General features: G+C 39.8%; 1 protein-coding gene across 1 annotated transcript in view; it reads left to right on the top strand.

The window, feature by feature from the left end:
• LOC112675988 (leucine-rich repeat-containing protein 37A3-like) overlaps window positions 1-17,016 on the top strand; it is a 50,458-nt gene extending 33,442 nt beyond the window's left edge. The window contains 5 exon segments of the mRNA XM_049113776.1: window positions 3,089-3,207; window positions 5,386-5,524; window positions 5,526-7,170; window positions 7,579-7,683; window positions 13,777-17,016. Coding sequence (XP_048969733.1) covers window positions 3,089-3,207; window positions 5,386-5,524; window positions 5,526-7,170; window positions 7,579-7,683; window positions 13,777-13,788 — 2,020 coding nt within the window. The 3' untranslated portion in view covers window positions 13,789-17,016.
• Window positions 17,017-18,374: the final 1,358 nt, after the last annotated feature.

The raw sequence follows: 18,374 nt of genomic DNA, 5'->3' as shown, positions 1-18,374 counted from the left end.
TAAAAGTGGATACTGGGGAAGCTGAACACCGCATTAGCAACATCCCATATGTTGACATGGTTTCAGTTTTAGTACGAAATAGCTCTTAATTTCTCTTTTGATTTCTTTGACTGGCAGGGTTACTTAGAAGTATGTTGTTTAGTTTCTAAATAATTTGGAGATTTTTCAAATCTGTTCATTTCTAATTTAATTCCATTGTAGTCACAGAACATATGTTGAATGACTTAAATCCTTTTAAACTTATTGAGGCTTGTGTTATACCCATGAATTCTGGTATTAGATGAGCCTATGATCTATTTTGGTAACTATTATGTATCTACTTGAAAAAAATGAGTACTCTGATTTTGGGTGGAGCATTCTATAATGTCAGTTAGGTCAAGTATGTAGATAGTGTTATTCAAGTCTGCTATATCTTTACTGATTTTCTATATATTTTTCTGTCAATTATTTAGAAAGCAATATTGAAATTTCCAACTATAATTGTGTATTTATTTGTCTCTCTTTGCCATTCTCCTTCATATATTTTGAAGTTCTGTTATCAGATGCATAAATTTTTAGGTTATGTCTTTTTTATTAGTTGATATTCCTATAATGATGGAATAACCTCCTTTATCCTTGGTAATATTTTTTTACTTTGAAATGCACTTTGTCTTACAGTAATGTAGCCACCCAAGGTTTCTTTTGATTACTGTTAGCATAGCACAATTTTTTCTATACTTTTAACCTACTTGTATATTTCTATTGCAGATGATTCTTATAGACAGCATATAGTTGGCTTTTGCTTTTTTATATTTTAATTAGGGTGATTATACCATTACACCTAATGTAATTATTAACATGACTACATTTAAAGCTACTAAACTCTCTATGTGTCCCATCTGTTCTTTGTTTTGCTATTTTTTTTCTTTTTCTTCCTACTTTTGGATGACTGAGTACACTTTTAAATTAAATTAAATTAAATTAAATTAAAAATTAAATTTTATTTGTTGGCTAGTTAATTACAACTCAGGTTTTGTTAGTTTAGCAGTAGTTTAATGGCTTGTAGTGTTCATCTTTAACTTTTCACAGTCTATCTTCAAGTAATATATGATTTCATGATTGGCATAAGAACCTTACAATATATAGTGTACTTCATTTCTCCCTTACTGGTTTGTGCTAATGTCTTCATACATTTTGCTTTACTTCTAAACAGCACACTATATTATTTTTTTGTTTAAACAATAAGTTAACTCCTTTAGGAAGTATAGTTGATGTATATTAAATTAGTTTCAGATGTACAACATAGTGATTGAAGAATTAATACCACAATAAGTGTATTACGGTATTATTAACTATATTCTCTACATTGTACTTTTCATCTGGAGACTTACTTTATAACTAGAAGTTTGTACTTCTTACGTCTTTTCACTCATTTTGACCATATCCCCGCCCTCTACTTTAACAGCCACCAGTTTGTTCTCTATATTCATGAATCTGTTTCTCTCTTCTTTTTGTTGTCAGTTTTCATTTGTTTAAGATTCTACATATAAGTGAAATCATATTGTATTCAGATATTTAAATAGTAAGAAAAACCTTATGTATTTACCTTTGGAGTTACCAGTTCTAATGTTCTTCTTCCTTTTGTGTGGATCCACATTTCTATCGCAATCATTTTCCTTCTGCTTGAAAATACTTTCTTTAGCTTTTCTACAGTGTAAATCTACTAATGATGACTTCTTTCAGCTTTTGTATGTCTCAGTCTTTTGTTTTGCTTTTATTTTTGAAAGATCTGGATATAGAATTCTAGTTTGATAGTTGTTGGTCCCCTCTCCGCTTCACTGCTTTAAAGATGTTGCTCTACTGAGTTCCATTAATTCCAACAAGAAATATGTTACCATTGTTATCTCTATTTCCCTATATGTTGTGTGGAGGTTTTTCCTTTGGCTTATTTTTAACATTTTCTCTTTATTGATGGCTTGAGAAGTTTGATTATGATGTGCTTTGGCATAGTTTTGTCCATATTTCTTGTGTTTAGAGTTCATTGACCTTCTTGGATTTGTGGGTTTATTAGGGTTACCTGTTTGGACAATTTGGGGGCTATTATTTTTCAAATTATATTTCTTCTCCCTTGTAGACTCTACGTATGCATATATTAGGCCACTTGAAGTTGTTGTATAACTCACTAAGTAGAGACATGGGTTTCTTAGTCTGGGATTTTTTTTTTTAAGATTTTATTTATTTGACAGAGAGTGAGAGCACAAGCAGGGGAAGCAGAGGAGAGGGAGAAGTAGGCTCTCTGCTGAGGAGCAAAACTGATGTGGAGCTCGATCTTGGGACCCGGGGATCATGACCTGAGCCGAAGGCAGACATTTAACTGATTGAGCCACCCTGGTGCCTCATCAGTCTGGTTTTCTTTAACATAAGAAATATTGTTATAACTTTTTTTATAAAGATTTTATAATTTATTTAAGAGAAAGAAGAGAGCACACGTGGGTGGGGCAGAGGAATCTCAAGCAGACTTACAGTGATCTAGGAGCCCAGTGAGGGGCTTGATCTTATGAGCCTGAGATCATGACCTGAGTTGAAACCAAAAGTCAGATGCTTAACCAACAGTGGCACCCAGGCACCCCAGTTATAGTAACTTTTTAAACATCCTTGTCTGCTAGTTGTAACACCTGTGTAGATTTTGGGTTAGTTTTGATTGATTGCTTTCTATCCTTGATGTGGGCCATATTTTAGACTTACTCAGACTCTTCTTAGAAGTCTACCCTCTTCCTGTATGCTCTTAACCCAAAGTGAGACTTTTGGGTCAGAAGGAGATACTTCTGAACTGAACTACTGATCAATGTCACCCAGTTCTTATCTCTGTCTTATTCTAGGTATATCATACCCCCTACCATCCTTACCTATTGGTTGAGCACCTCTGTCCTTCTCTTTATTTATAATATTCATGAGCAACAATTGGCCAACTGGTCCCTACTCAACCCTACCCAACCATCATATGCCACAAGAATTCCTTTATGCAGAGCCCTGTGAAGACCTTGGCCTGAATCTTCTACTCAAGTAACCCCTTTACCACTAATATAATGCTCTGTGTTTCCATTTATAGGATATTACCTAGCCGTATGTCCTGTTGTCTCTGCCAACTCAAAAATAATATTGAGGTTGTTTGCAAGACAGTCAAGCTGCATTGTGACGGTGAATGTTTGACAAATGCCACACGTTGTGGTGAGTTTGAATTGCCTCATGATATATATATAATATTTATATTTAAAGATTTTATTTATGAGAGAGAGAGAGAGAGAGAGAGGCAGAGGGAGAAGCAGGATCCATATAGGGAGCCTGATGTGGGACTTGATCCCAGGACTCCAGGATCACGCCCTAGGCTGAAGGCAGGTGCTAAACCGCTGAGCCAACCAGGAATCACCTCATGATATATTTTAAATTTTATTTATGTTTTAATTTTTATTTTTAATCAACAATGATCAATTTTTAACTAATGATGTCACTGCATTATTTTTATTCACTTACAGTTCAAACCCCTAAATTTCTTTTTTTTTTCAAAGATTTATTTGAGAGAGAGAGAGATGTGAGTCGAAGGAGGGGCAGAGGGAGAGAATCTCAAACAGATTCCCCACTGAGTGTGGAGCCCATTGCAGGGCTCAATCCCATGACCTTGAAATCATGACCTGAGCTGAAACCAAGAGTTGTATGCTTAACCCACTGAGCCACACAGGCACCCTTAAAATCCCTAAATTTATAAGAACTATTCCTTTGTTATAAGTCAGATTCTCAGTTACATTATTAAATTAATTACTCCCAAATGAAAACATATGCATCATAATTTGTAAACTAATTTCATATGTATCAGAACTCAGGTCCCCCTTGTCTTATATGACAGGTGGAGATATATTTTTGTTTATTGTTTGTTTTTACAAGTTATCAAGAGTAAAAGTGATGCTGATTTATAGATAAAGTTTATTCAGAGCCTGAGAGTTCCTGTTCCCTAACCAGAAGCTGCTGCCTTCTTATGGATACAGAGCACTCTTCTATTCTTGGACTGTCCAACTCTGAACTTTTTCTGAATCCTCAGCTTTTCTATCCAAAAACACTCAGATACTTTTAAGTATTTTTCTGTATACTATGTTTTATTGGCACTAACTTCATGACTTCCAAAATGTGCTTCTGCACCCAGATAGCTTGAATATGGTTCCCTATCAATGATCTAGGGTACATCATAAATAACACTTTGCTACCTCTGTAAATACAATGTTGCTTATTTTTCAAAACAATTTTTTACTAATTACTCCCTTATCTCTTAGAGGTGGGCAGAATAGGCATGTTTAGCCTCCTTTTACAGGTGAGGAAAAATTAGATCAGAGGTGTTAAGTACTGTTGCCTAGCACTCAAGTGTCCCGTTTAGGGCTCTCTACAAGCCCGTTGCTCCTCCTTTCTTGTGACCTTTATTACCTCCTCCTCTGACTCTCATCAACACCGCTGAAAATACTTCTAATTCTTCTGGAAATGAAACTCGGTTGGATGATACTGTGCATGTACACAAGCCATATGCTGACTTTCATGTAGTGGGAAGCTCTGGATGGTACCCTAATAACTAAAGCTAGAAATATTAGAAATGAAAGTGAAGTATATTTCTTCACATTCTGACAAAAAATTTCTTTATCCCTTCTGCATTTTAAAACCTCAAGTATTATTCCATTGATTTATCGAACATTCCACATTGGCATATCTCTCATACCTGGAAAATCTCTTAGCCTACACTCGTTCCCTGCCCAATTTAAGCAAAGAGCCAGGGTGGACTTAGTGCTTTTTTTCTGTCTAGAGCTTATGTTTTGTGTGAGCTGCAATATATGGGAGCAGGGACCAAGCATGGTAATTGATGGGTAGATGGAGAGGGCATGTCCAGATGAGGCCCTACTAGCAGTGGGTGTTTTCATGGGCATCTGTGATAGTAGCAAGAAAACAAGCACACTGAAGAGATAGAAGGAGGAAACCCCCTGCTCCCACTGCATCTGAAGCAGTACAGGACAGGGTATATGAATACCAGGAGTCACAGTAGATTTGCAGACAGTTTAGCTGAGTGTCTTCCAGACTTGGCTTTTCTTAAGTACTAGATAATTGGCCCTTGGAGACCAAGGATTATGGAATAATCCTAAATGTAGTCATTCACGTTGTGAAAGGTTCTGAAGAAATAACCATTTAAAAAAATACCCTTTTCTCCTTTTGTTGTTGCCAATATAGGTTCAAGTTTGAGTTTGTGTCCTTGATAATGGTACTCAGATATTTGCTGGTTCTTAATTTTTATGACTGGGATGTATGACTGCGGACTGACAAAAACTGTGCTATCAGCCTTTCATTATCAAAACTAGTCTCTTCTTTTTCTGACAGATGAAAAAGCATCTATAATGAATGTAGAAGGATCATTCATGAAGGTATTAAAAGCCCGGAAGAAGAGTACCAGTACTGAGCTGACAATTGAGCCAGAGAAGGCATCCTCAGACAAAAATGGCATCGGTCTGTCAGCCTTTGAATGAGCAGTTAGACTTTAATGATGAAAGTGATGTTATCAGTGCGCTGAATTACGTATTACCTTATTTCTCAGAGGGAAATGTAGAAGATGTAGAATCAACATTACTACCATTCATTAAAACTCTGTTTTCAAATGTTCAAGATGGAGACAAGCCTGTGGGTTACTTGAAAAACAACACAAAGAGCCCTTCTCTTGAACCTGGACCCAACAATTCAACTTACAAAAATAAACTGAGGAAACTCTCTTTCCTGGAAAATTTGTTAGATGCAGAAATTCAAGAAAAAATTGATGAGGTAAAAAAGAAAGAAAAAACTGCCATGCTTATACCTCCCGGGATTTTAGGTCCCAAATTTAAGAAATTGGAAACTGCCCAAGGACAGGAAAAGACCCTTCCCAAGGCTAAGAATTTACGGAAGAGGTGGTTTAGAAAAAACAGTGTTCTCAAGGGCCCCAAGGACCTACAGAAAAGGCACTACAAGGAAGTGGACGTTCAGAGCACCCAAGGGAAACAGAGTGCCCAGTCATTTGTGAAGAACATGGCCAAAGAAAGAAGGCTCAGTGGACCATCCCCAAGGGAGCTGGAGGAGCTTCACATGGCCCAGAGGCCCAGGAAATTAGTGGGAAACTCCGTCCACACAGAGTCTTCATTCATAAAGGAGCACAAGGCAGCAGCCTCTTCTTTCCCGAAGCAAAACATAATGGGCAAGCCTTCTGCCTCCACTGCTCCAAAATCCCTACCTAAGGTGAAAAACAAATCAGAAGACTCAACCTACCCCATTGTTGTTTTAGAAGATGCGAATGCTAGAGTTAGGGAAATGGAGGCTTCCAGACCAGTCTCGCATTCTGGAAAAAAGTATATTTTCCATAAAATTCGCTCACGTATAGTCCAAAGAACACCCAAGACCAAAAAAAGTAAAAAGTTCAGAAAGAAAAACTCACTCTCGAATAGATTGATGCCTGCACAGAGGCCTCCATTGCCTGCCGTCAGGAGCCTCATCGATTCCCCTTCACAGGAGGCTATTTCATCTTCAGAAAAACGAATTCAGGAAAATCCTTTTCCAGAATTATTTACTCTTTCAGAACCTTCTAAAGAAAACACTACTGTAGAAAACACTACTGCACAGAATGCTTCTGAAGAAATTATTTCTCCAGGAAGCACTACTGTATCAGAACAAACTCCCCCTGAATTCACAAACCGTAGGAATCTTTCCAATACATATTCTACTACCACCAGAGACAACTTTGTGCCGACTGTTAAACAAACCAATGAAACACAATGGGAATACCACAACTTGGTCACTGACTTGCCCCCAAAGCCCACAGGCTTCAGTGTTGCAAAGCTCTCATCCGCAGGTGATCTATTTGAAATTCAGCTAAACCAGCAGCTACGGTCCCTCATCCCGAATAATGACGTGGGAAGGCTCATTTCTCATGTTATCCGGACTTTGAAAATGGACTGCTCTGAGACCAATGTGCAACTGGCCTGTGCCAAGCTTATCTCCAGAACAGGCCTCCTGATGAAGCTTCTCAGCGAGCAGCAGGAAGTAAAGGTGTCCAAGGCAGAGTGGGATACAGACCAATGGAAGACTGAGAACTATATCAATGAGAGCACAGAAGCCCAGAGTGAACAGAAAGAGCAGAAGGCAAGTGAAGTGAGGATAACTCCTGAAAGATGGGGTCTGAACTTTTAGTCAGTTTAGGACATGCAATTAAAGCACCCACGCACAAGGACCAGGGCCTCCCAGTCTGGGTCTTGTCTTAGCCATTAATGTTGGCTGAGACAGTGATCTGCCACTTTGCTCATTTAGAGAATGGTGCCACTCTTCCCAGGTAGATGAGAAGAGGACTTAACATACAAGATAAATATATTATTGAAGAAAGGGCTAATGATAAAATTATATAACACATTAGATTTGGTATATTTCTTAAGAACCTATACGCCACTCCACTGAAAGAATGAGGTTTTAGAGTAGCTTAAGAATAGTTAGCTTTCATCCTTTTCTTTGATTTCTAAAAAATTGTTCTTTGTTTTTTGTTTTTTGTTTTTTTAGCCCACAAAAGAAGTTCCAGGTTATGGCTATAACAACAAACTCATCTTGGCAATATCTGTGACTGTAGTAGTAATGATTTTGATTATAGTTTTCTGTCTCATTGAGGTAAGAACAACCATTAATTCAGATTTCCAGAAAATCTTTTGTCTTTATAATAGATTCAGAATTTACAAACTTAAAATCAAAGCCACTTTCTCACTTACTGATACTTGGTATTTCTCTTCTGTCTGACAGACTGACATGTACTTCATTCTTTTATTGCAAAGTATATTCTGGGGATTTTTATTTTATTTTATTTTTTTAAAGAGAAGCAATTCTTTTTTTTTTTTTTAAGATTTTATTTATTCACGAGAGACACAGAGAGGCTGAGACACAGGCAGAGGGAGAAGCAGGCTCCATGCAAGGAGCCTGATGTGGGACTTGATCCTGGGTCCCCAGGATCACACAATGGGCTACAGGCAGTGCTAAACCGCTACGCCACTGGGGCTGCCCTATTCTGGGGATTTTTAAAGGAACTTTCCATTGCCAGGTGATTTATGGATTATAAACAAGGCAACAAGCCATTAGACTGTTTTGGGACGTTAGGTTTAAGAAGGCCAAGTTAACATGATAGTAACATTTCCTCAACTCAAAATTCTGTGGTTAGATGTACTCACCAGCCACTTTCAGACTACCACTGATTTCTTTCCTTGGTTGAAATGATGAGAGATAGTATCCACCCTCATGGAGCTATATCAGTCATCCTGGAAAAAAGGACATGGCTTAAAGATAAAAATATCATCTTGTTGATTAATTAGATTTTCTCAGCAGCTTTTTCCACACACTGAATTATGTGAATAGTTTTGGTTAAAATACTGTAGCTAAAATCCTTCCAGGGACTCAGGAAGAGAAGGAACCTTCTCCACCCCAGCAGGAGGCCCCTGCTGAGCTTCCACAAATCCCTGAGGAGGGTGAACCTTCCTCAATACAGGAGGAGAGCCAGGGTCATCATGCACAGACTCCTGAGAAAGCTAAACCTTCTTCAACCCACCAGGAGGCCCCAACCCAGTATCCACAGGCCTCCGAGGAGGGAGAACCATCTCCAGCTCAGGAAGAGGCTTCCACTCAATTTCCACAGATGCCTGAGAAGAGTGAATCTTTAACTCAGGAGGAAAGCCAGGGTCAGCATCCACAGACCTCCGAGGAGGATGCACCTTCTCCAATCCAACAGGAAGCCCCAGCTCAGCACCCACAGGCCTCCAAGAGGATCAAACCTCCTCTAATCCAGGAGGAGTCCCCAACTCAGCACCCTCAGACCCCAGAGGAGGGTGAGCCTTCTCCAAACCAAACAGAGACCCCAGCTCCGTATCCAGAGTCCCTTGAGGGCATTGAACCCGTTCCGGCCCAGTCAGAGGCCACAGTTCAACATCCAAATCCCCTAGGGGAGGTTAAACCTTCTGCAACCCATCAGAAAGCCCCAAGTCAGCATCTAAACACCTATGAGGAAGTTAACCCTTCTGCCACTCAGCAAGAAGCCACAGCTCAGCATCCAGAACCTTCTGGTGAGGTTGAACCATCCCCAACCCAGCAGGAGGGTCCAGCTCACTCTCCAGAGCATCATGTGGTAACAGTTTCTCCTCTAGGTCAGAGTCAAGCTGAGCTTTTACTCTCCCCCAGAGTCACTGTTAAACCTGTGGATCTGGCACTTATAACTCCAGAGTCCACTAATGAAGTTGAAACTTCTCTACCCCAACAAGAGGCCTCAGCTCAGTCTGCTGTGTCCCAGGAACACTTGAAACCTTCTGCAATCCAGCAAGAGTTTCCAGAACAACTTCCAGCCCCTGCTGAAAATGTTGAACCTTCTCCAGTCCAGCAGGGAGTCCCAACGCAGACTGGAGATCTTCCTGAGGAAACTGAACTTTCTCCAAGCCAGCAGTGGAGCTCATCTCTGCCTCATAATAAAGATTAGTCCATCAATTATATCAATTCAGGCAATTTACGAAATGAAATCAACAAGAATCACAGAGATTCAAGATATCAGTGACTCTAATCCTATAATAATTCTCTGATCAAGGTTTATTTTTTTCTTTAAATAATTGTTACAGTTGAAGTCATTGGGTAATCCCAGCAAACAAAACTACAAATCCTATTAAAGAGTTTTTGCATACAATTCTGTATAAGAAATGCCTGATTAAATTTTGTCCGACAGAACTAAGTTGATGGGTAGTAGATTTGCAAGTTTTTGAAAAGAGGGAATAGAGGGAGGAAGGAAGTAATTTAAGGTCATGGTTTCTAATTTGTAAAGTTCATTTATAATATTCTTTAGGGTAATTTGCTGATGACAGTAAAGCTTAAGGAGATAGATCAAGCTAATTCATTAACTGCTCTATCTTCTTGGAGAGGATTAAGAGATGGAGGAGCAATTGGTCTGCAGAATTTCAAGCACCAGGGGAGTTCTGCAGACTCAGTCTGTGGACAGAACTAGCAGACCAAAATGATAGATCATTTGGCTGAATTACCTCCTTCAGTCTCAGTAGGGTAATCACCATCATCATCTCAGGAATAGATTTTTTTTTAAAATCCACAATAATAAGAATAGTAAATAATAACTGTAATGGTAATAGGAAGAGTAACTCCTGACATGCATTAGTCATTTGCCAGGTGCTAGCTTATTTTATAAGAGGCTTCATTTCATTTCATCTTTCTCACAACCTATGAGAAAAATTTTATTCTTTCCCTGTCTTTTCAAGAAAATTGAGGTACAGAGAAGTTACATAATTTGGTCACAAATGAGGAGGCAAAGCCTTGTTTTAAACATAATCAGTCTGATTTCAGAACCACATTTTACTGTTCTTTATAAGTGGATTGCCAAGTTAAATGCTCTATCCCTTGTGTTTCTATTCTGTAGAGAAATAGGTAATACTTTTCTCTAAAGACAAAAATTACTTTCTAACACCCAGTCATTAGTGAAGAGGGACAAAATAGGATAAGAAAGGGGGCATCTGGGTGGCTCAGTTGGTTAAGCTTTTGGCTCTGGTCACAATCTCAAGGTTGTAGGTTTGGGCTCTACACTCAGACTCTCAGAGTCTGCTTGGGCTTCTTTCTCTCTCCCTCCCTCTGACCCTATTTACTCCTAAAGTAAATAAATAAATCTTTTTTAAAAATAGGATAAGATATAAGGAAATAAATAAAAGGGAAAATGGAGTATAAATTCAAAATATTTTAAGAGGCATGGACGCTAACTATTCTAACAATGGTGATTTGAATCATTTCTTTCTTTCTTGTCAGTTTGGCACACAAGCAAGTCATTCAACCTCTTTAAATTCCGGTTTCCTTTTTTAAAAATTAATTAATCTATTTATTTATTCATGAGAGACACACACACACAGAGAGGCAGCTATATAAGCAGAGGGAGAAGTAGGCTCCCTGTGAGGAGCCTGATGTGGAACTTGAACCCAGGACCCCGGGACCACACCCTGAGTCAAAGGCAGATTCTCAACCACTGAGCCACCCAAGCATCACTAAACTCCAATTTCCTCATCTTTACTTTGAGTATTATAAAGACCAATGATGTAATGTAGGTAAATAAACCTAATATAGCACCTAGATCAGTGAAATGATGGTGATTGCATTACCAGTGTTAAGATTAGAATGTTCTCTCCAAGCAATTGGATAAAAATTATGGAAAATAATTGTGTGTATTCTTTCAAAATTTGTTCCTGAAATCTTACCAAGTGTGTTGGAAGCATCTTTAGTCTTCCATACCATGAGTGATCTAGGGAGCAGCAGAGTAGCAGGAGCTTCTTAAAAATGCAGACACTGTGGCCACACCTCAGACCTGCCAAATCTGAATCCCCAGGAGTGCTTTAAACGTTGAGAAGTACTGGTTCATAGAAATGGGAAATGAACTGATGGCGTGCATACACAGGCAGAGGAAACAGTGAAAATCCTTGATTTCTGGTTCAAATAATTGGAGACTGAAAAGTTAAAGAAGTTTTTCCCCTCATGTGTTTTATTGTTGTTGGTTTGGTTTGGTTTGTTCCATTGTTTATTCGAGCTAATAGAAACAAAAGGACCACAGAAGAGGAGATATCGGGAATAGGACACTTTAGTAATGGAACCAGGTCCCTGAGGTCTTCTTGAACTCAGAAAGAAATAGGATGGAACACAAAAGTGTCTGGTTTGTCGAAGGGAATCCAGTCCTTCCAAGATAGAGAAGAAGGGGCCCAGATGCAATTCATTGTGTGGGTACCTCTTCAGCAGGAAGCTAAAGAAGTTAGTGAACAAAGAGCAAGATCTCAAGTGAGATGTGAGTAGAGCTGCCTTGAAGAAAGGAACAATGGTTTATGGAGGATGGGAGAGAGGGATAATTACAGATATAATGACCTGCAGAAATACTGAAGCAGGTATGAGGACTAGGACATTTGCCAGAGTGCTTCCCGGGCCTGAAAGAAGATGAGCCTAACCGGGAAGCCATCCTGCCAGGCTTTGGCTTACTTTGGTTCCAGAAAGGTGGAGAACTCTTTCTCTGAGAGCTTGAAAATGCAGGTCCATGGTGATTGATGGAATGGGGACTCTAACGTGTGTGATTCATTGGTCAGAAGATGAATTACAGTGGGTTGGATAGGTGAGGTGAAAATGAGCCTGGTGGCAGGAATTATCCATATCAGAATAAGGAAATGTATAAGAGAGGGATGAGATAAATAAAGGCAGAGCACAATGGTCTCAGGGGTTATAGCAAGAGCCATGAAAGGCATTTGGTTGAACATCCAGATACTATGGAGACTCTAATTGTCATGTGCATTTGGTCCAAACTAGTTTTGAAAAAGAGGGAGAAAAGGAAGGAGAGAAAGAGAGAAAGAGAATGAGAGACAGAGAGGAGAACCGATTGCTTTCTGGGACAGCACTTCAGGCTCTGAAGTCAGAAGAGTACACCCTAAAGTATGATTTTATACTAGTAAGGTTAGGGAAATGAAATGTCTTCCTCCCCAGGACTATAAAAGAGCCATGAGAAAAAAAAGCTAATTCCCCATGCCCAACAACAAAAATATCAAATGGAGCCATCTCCATTCCAGAAACACAAATGAAAATATAGAGAGACTCACATGAAATCATTGTGTTAATTTATCTAATTAGTATTGCTTTTCTGTAGAACAATACATCTAAACTATTATGGTCCATGTTGGAATTAGATTTTTTTTGTCCCCACTATTTTCCAAGAGAAACCACTTTGTCAGACCAGAATGAGACATTGTCCTATTGTGGATTACTTGTTTTTTGCTATTCTGTAACTTAAAGAAGCTTAGCTTTACACAGTCAGTGCCCACCATAATAACACCATAACACCATTCCCCCATGATTTGAAGATTTAATTATATTGACATAAATGACAGACTCTAAGGAGGTCCCAATAGAAGTCACAGTAGGTTTTTGCAGTGTTTGTATGTATGTGTTTGTGTGTCTGTGTGTGTATAAAAATGTTATTCTCTCCAAGCTAACCTGCATTGAGTATTTTAGATTGAAAAGTGCATACCTTTGATTAAATATGTTAATATTCTATTTTTTAAGATTATTTATTTATTTATTTATTTATTTATTTATTTATTTGAGAGAGTTAGTGCTCTAGCACAAGCACAGGGGTGGAAGGGAGGGCAAAAGGACAAGGAAAGGGAGAAGCAGACTCCCTATTGAGCAAGGAGCCTGATACCAGGCTCTATCCCAGGATGCTAAGATCATGACCCAAGCCAAAGGCAGATGCTTAACTCACTGAACCGCCCAGGTGCCCCAAATATGTTGTTAATATTCTTATCTCTTCATGAGTATTGTGGTCAGAAATTCTGTTTGTAGGCAGCAACTGGTAGCAAGACCTGGAATAACCAATTCCCTAGTGCTCCTGTGCCACCTATCCCCCAACTTGGACTTGCCTAAGACCTAAACTCAATCACTAAGTGCATCAAAAGCTTTGGAGCTTGAATTTTGGGATCTGTCTTGAGTTTTCATTCAAGCTCTGCCACTTTGCTTTTTGTGTTATTTTGGATAATTTATTTAACCTCTCTATGCTTGTTTCTTGATCTTAAAAATGGGGTAATCAAAGCCTCTGGCACCTAGGCACTGTTGCGAGAATTCAAATGAGATACTGTGGTAGGAAAGCGCAGCACAGTTTCTGGCTTATAATACATGCCTAATAAATGCATGCTCATATTATGTTCTTCCTTTCAGAGATACAGTTGAAGGAAAGTTATTCCCCCATACCTTGAGTTATTATTAGTAGAGCTATTGGTCTGAAATTCAAGTTGTTAACGTCACTTTTAACTTCTTGGAAGGACACTGCTTTCCTACACTGAAGACGAAAGGCAATTCAGTTGTGCCCCCATCTCCCACCAGCGGATAGCTCTCTGCCAGTTTCCTCAAGATTTCCTTTTAGTCACCTCCAGCTGAGTCTATCCTGGTACATTCTGTGCTACTTTTAAAACCCTACAAGCCAAGAAAACAAAACACACACAAGTGGGTTCACAAGCTGAGAACCACAAGCAGAAGCTCCAGGAATCCACATGCCTGCAGGCACTGAAGCTGCAAACACCACCTTGTTTTAAAGTTGTGCCCGAGGTCAGAGAACCCCAAGAAACATTTCTGTTTCAGCCATAAAGCATCCAGCACTTGCACACACCATTGGAGACTCAGCTGCATTTGCTTCAATCAGCAGATTGAACATCCGGAGCTCAGAAAACAAAGAGCTCCTTGCTAAAGGCAAAATATACAAAGTTCCTATTGGAAAGGGGACTTTTTCCTGGATCTCTTGCTATTAAGATAGCATTTACTTCTCTCTTGTCTGGAACCACATCCAAGTTGATAAGTCCTATGAATGAATGTAAATAATACTTCCCGCAGGAGTTTTGCACATTCTCAAAGCAGAGGGCCAGGTGACACGGGAAGCAGAGAAATGCCATTTTGAACAAGTCCTTCATGTAAGTAGGTCTCCCGATAATTTTTTCAGGAAGAGATCCTGGGGCAAGCTCATCAGTCTTTTTAATCCAAGAGGTTTCCTATTTTTAAAAATTATACAGGTAAAGGAACTGGCCCAGAATCATGTGTATGTTTATACAAAGGGTTGGACTGGTCAAGGGGCTGCATTTCCTTACTAGGGCCACTCAGAGTTGGAGAGGAAGACCCTGCTTTAGAAAAGAGTCCCCCTTGTAGGTCTCTGCCAGTGAGACAATAGTAACCCAATTAAACAATTCCCGAGAAAGCCAAGAGCAATGAAGTGAAAACCAATGAGGTGAAAGCCACTTGGATCGTTCCTGGATGAGGCTGCCAAATCAGTCACAGAGAACCTGAAGAGGGGACATTTTAATGAGGAAAAAGTCCTTGCAACAGACCTTGGTCTTCAACTCTCAATTCCACCTGGAATCATCACTAGGCAAGTTGATCTGAGAGGTTTATGAAATTTGAAGAGTTTAAGACTCCCTCAGCCCAAACCAAGCTTTCATGAGTACAGCCGAACACACAAAAACTGCAGAACAAACAACAAAACCCGAAAAAGTTTCCTGCTCATCTCACTTTAAATGTTGTCATCGTTAGCTTTCACCATTTAATTTTTCTGTTGAGCCCGTCTGGCAGCACAGTTTGGACTGTACCTCATACTTCTCTGCGCACAGACCCTGTCTACATGCAACACTGCTATAGAAGCCCTCCAGGTTCCCCTGAGGCACCACACCTCCCAACTCCCCGCCACGGCCCTCAGCTGGCCGGTCCTCAGAGGCTACCCAGATGCCCTTTGACACCCCAAACCAAGTACTTGAGACATGCATGGGACCTACACATTTGGACTGGCTCATAGCCAGGGGATGGAAACAGCTGTCTGTAGTCTGCTATGATATTGCTGTGGCAGGGGCATACAAAGAAGATCCCAGAAGCTCTCTCCAGGGCCGATCTCCACCACAGGCACAGCAGAATCAGAGTGAGACAACAGGATTACTCAGCAAAGGTGTCTGATTGAGCAGGAGCTCGGAGAACACAGAAAAACTTCCTACAATACTGGAAAACAATGTAACCTGCTCCTGGTGGTGAGAGGAATGTTACTGCTCTGAGTCCATGAGAACATTCAGATGCTCACAGTGTGTGGAGCAAGCCAGGAAGCGTCATGGTTGCCTGTCAGTAGCTTCTTGGCTGTCTGTTGCCACAATGCCTCCATCAGAGGCGAGGCCGATTTCAGGTGAGCAGGTGCTCCTTGGAATGCACAACACACTCCTTTCAAAATGTAGGGTCGCGCCCTTTCCATTTCCCACAAACTGGCCTATAAAAGCATTCTTGAATTTGGGGAAGAAATCATGCAAAAGGAACTTGTATTTCACTACGGTTTCTTTTCCCCAGGCATCACAAAGGCTAAAGAGAAAACGACAGTACAAAGCAGGGCAGAGGCTGTTTACCTGAAAACACACAGCTTGAAAATAAAGGTTGGCTTCCACTCACAGGCAGGAAATGTGCCCTGATATCTCCTTCACCTTTTCATGAAGCCTCCGCACCCATATCCTGACAGCAGGTGGGGGTGATGGGCATGTGATGTGACAATACCAGCACAAGGGGGCTGAGCTGGGGTAATGCATCGGGATAAACTCTAGTACGAGTGGTCACTAGAGCATACTGCATTTTAAGCAGATAATGGCATGGCAGGCCCACTGAGTGTTCTCTTAGCATTTGCTTTCCATTCCCAAGTGACCCATCATGGGCCACAGCATTTTCTATGACATTAAAAAAGGAGCAGTTGTGAAGGTTTATAATTTGATAATTGGTAGAAGAATGTCTGCGAATAAAAATTTTAGAGATGGCCATTTCAGCTTCCACCATAACTAACCTAATGAAAATTCCATCTCATGAAAATTCCTTTTCATAATTCATGAAAAGCTTCAGAACGTCAAAATGAAGTAATAAAATGTCAGAAATGATTCAGGAGCAATATAAAAACCAACAGTTTTGTTATTGGCTGCTGTTTATGTCACTTGCACTGGCACTTGGTTTCCTTGATTCTTGGTGGCACTAGACATACAATAGATACTACAAGGTAATCAATCGGTGAGAATAATCCACACAGATGGCCACGTGACACTGTTCGAGACCATCTGACATATACATATCTTTCTTTCTTTTTATTCTGTGAGATTATGCCTTGGGATCCTTTTCTAAAAGCATAAACTCATCGTGAAAAAGCAAATCCACATTTTGTAAAAAGAAGCTTGTTCCTCTGGTATCTAAAACTTAATACTTCTTCATTCTGATAGACCATACACGGGTCCTTTTCTAAAAGAATAAACTAGTCACACACACAAATAATGTAGGAATATGGCTCCTTTGTTTTAGAATCTATAATATGAATTCACTTTTTTAAATGACGAGTTCATACTTTAACACACTGTACATCATATCCCAAATCAGACAATAAAGGTTTAATATGTGAACCCAGAATGAGTTTCCTGGTTAAGTACCAATGCCTGCTGGGACATTATCACTAAATAACCTCACCAGAATATGGACAGAAATTAGCTCTGACGTCCAGCCTCGGTGTGCTGCATGCCCTCTGTGGGTACGCTGTTCTATGGAGAAGGTGCTGGAATTGGGGCCAGAGTCAGAAAGATCCTCAACTGTCCTCTCCGGGATTTTGTACTACCTCCAAACCTGGGGTTGGTCTTTAATTTCTCTTTAAGAAACCAGAGCCAAGGAGCAGCTGGTACTGTTTACTCGCTTGCTGCACCTGTAGTTCTGCTTTGCAAGGCACAGAAATGGATTTTCTCCATGAAACATGAATTTCTAGAGCTGGAGTTTACCCCATCATTCACGGGGACACAACACATCAAAAGCAGGAAATGAGAAAATGGCATCATTAGCGGACTGTTGAGGCTCTTCTCTTTTGTTTGCCTTTAAAATTAATCTCTTCCTGTTCACGACTCAGTGATGAAAACATCTTCCTTTGAAGATGAATTAACTGAAAAGTGCATTGAGGAATTTAAGATTTATAACATAACCACCTTGAACCCTCCGTTCTTGGTGAGCCCGGAGAATAGCTTCAGGCAGAAATTATACATTCCTGGTTCCTCGATTTATGTCAAAATGATTTCTGAGCCTGCCATTCCTAACTCCTACATGCAACTGGACGCAATTTGACCATTAGCACTGGGTAAAAAAAAAATGTTCTTGAATTTTTCATTCCTTAGGTGTGTCCTGGTCATTTTAGGAGCTAAAGCTTGAGCGTTGCCTGAGTCAGTCCTTGTTTCAAGAATGCTCTGTTGAGCAGAGCTCTCAATCCTGACGACTGTGGAAGCAGGGACTTTCCCTGCCATCAAGAAGCTTATAGTTCATCTAGAAAGATAAAGTCAGTGCATATGGTACTTAAAGTGCCTAATTGTGTAATCATAATTTTATGGGCGGCCTTCCATGGCAACTTCTTAAGGTTTCTTCTTGTTAGTTTGACATTACTGTTGTCCAATGTAATAATCTCTAGAACTGCTCTACCCTGTAATGCGAACCACTAGTTGTGTCCAGCTATTGAGCACTTGATCTATGGCTAGTGCCATAAGCTAAAGAGATAACATTTTGGATATGTTGAATTAAATACATATTATTACTACATTAATTTAACCTGTTTATGTAGAATATATAGGTATTGTTCCCATTATATTCCTATTAGCACTGCCCTGCACTTTGACTCCCCGTATTCATAACCAGATAAAATTAAGACATACATAATTTATTTTTTGTTCCTTCTATAATTCATTCATCCATTCACGATAGGTGCTTTCATTTCCCCACTTTATGAATGAGGAAAC

Source organism: Canis lupus, chromosome 9 (genome assembly GCF_003254725.2).
Source record: "Canis lupus dingo isolate Sandy chromosome 9, ASM325472v2, whole genome shotgun sequence".
In the NCBI taxonomy this organism is placed as follows: domain Eukaryota; kingdom Metazoa; phylum Chordata; class Mammalia; order Carnivora; family Canidae; genus Canis; species Canis lupus.
Note: the sequence above shows the minus strand (reverse complement) of the source record. Positions and strands in the feature narration are given on the sequence as shown.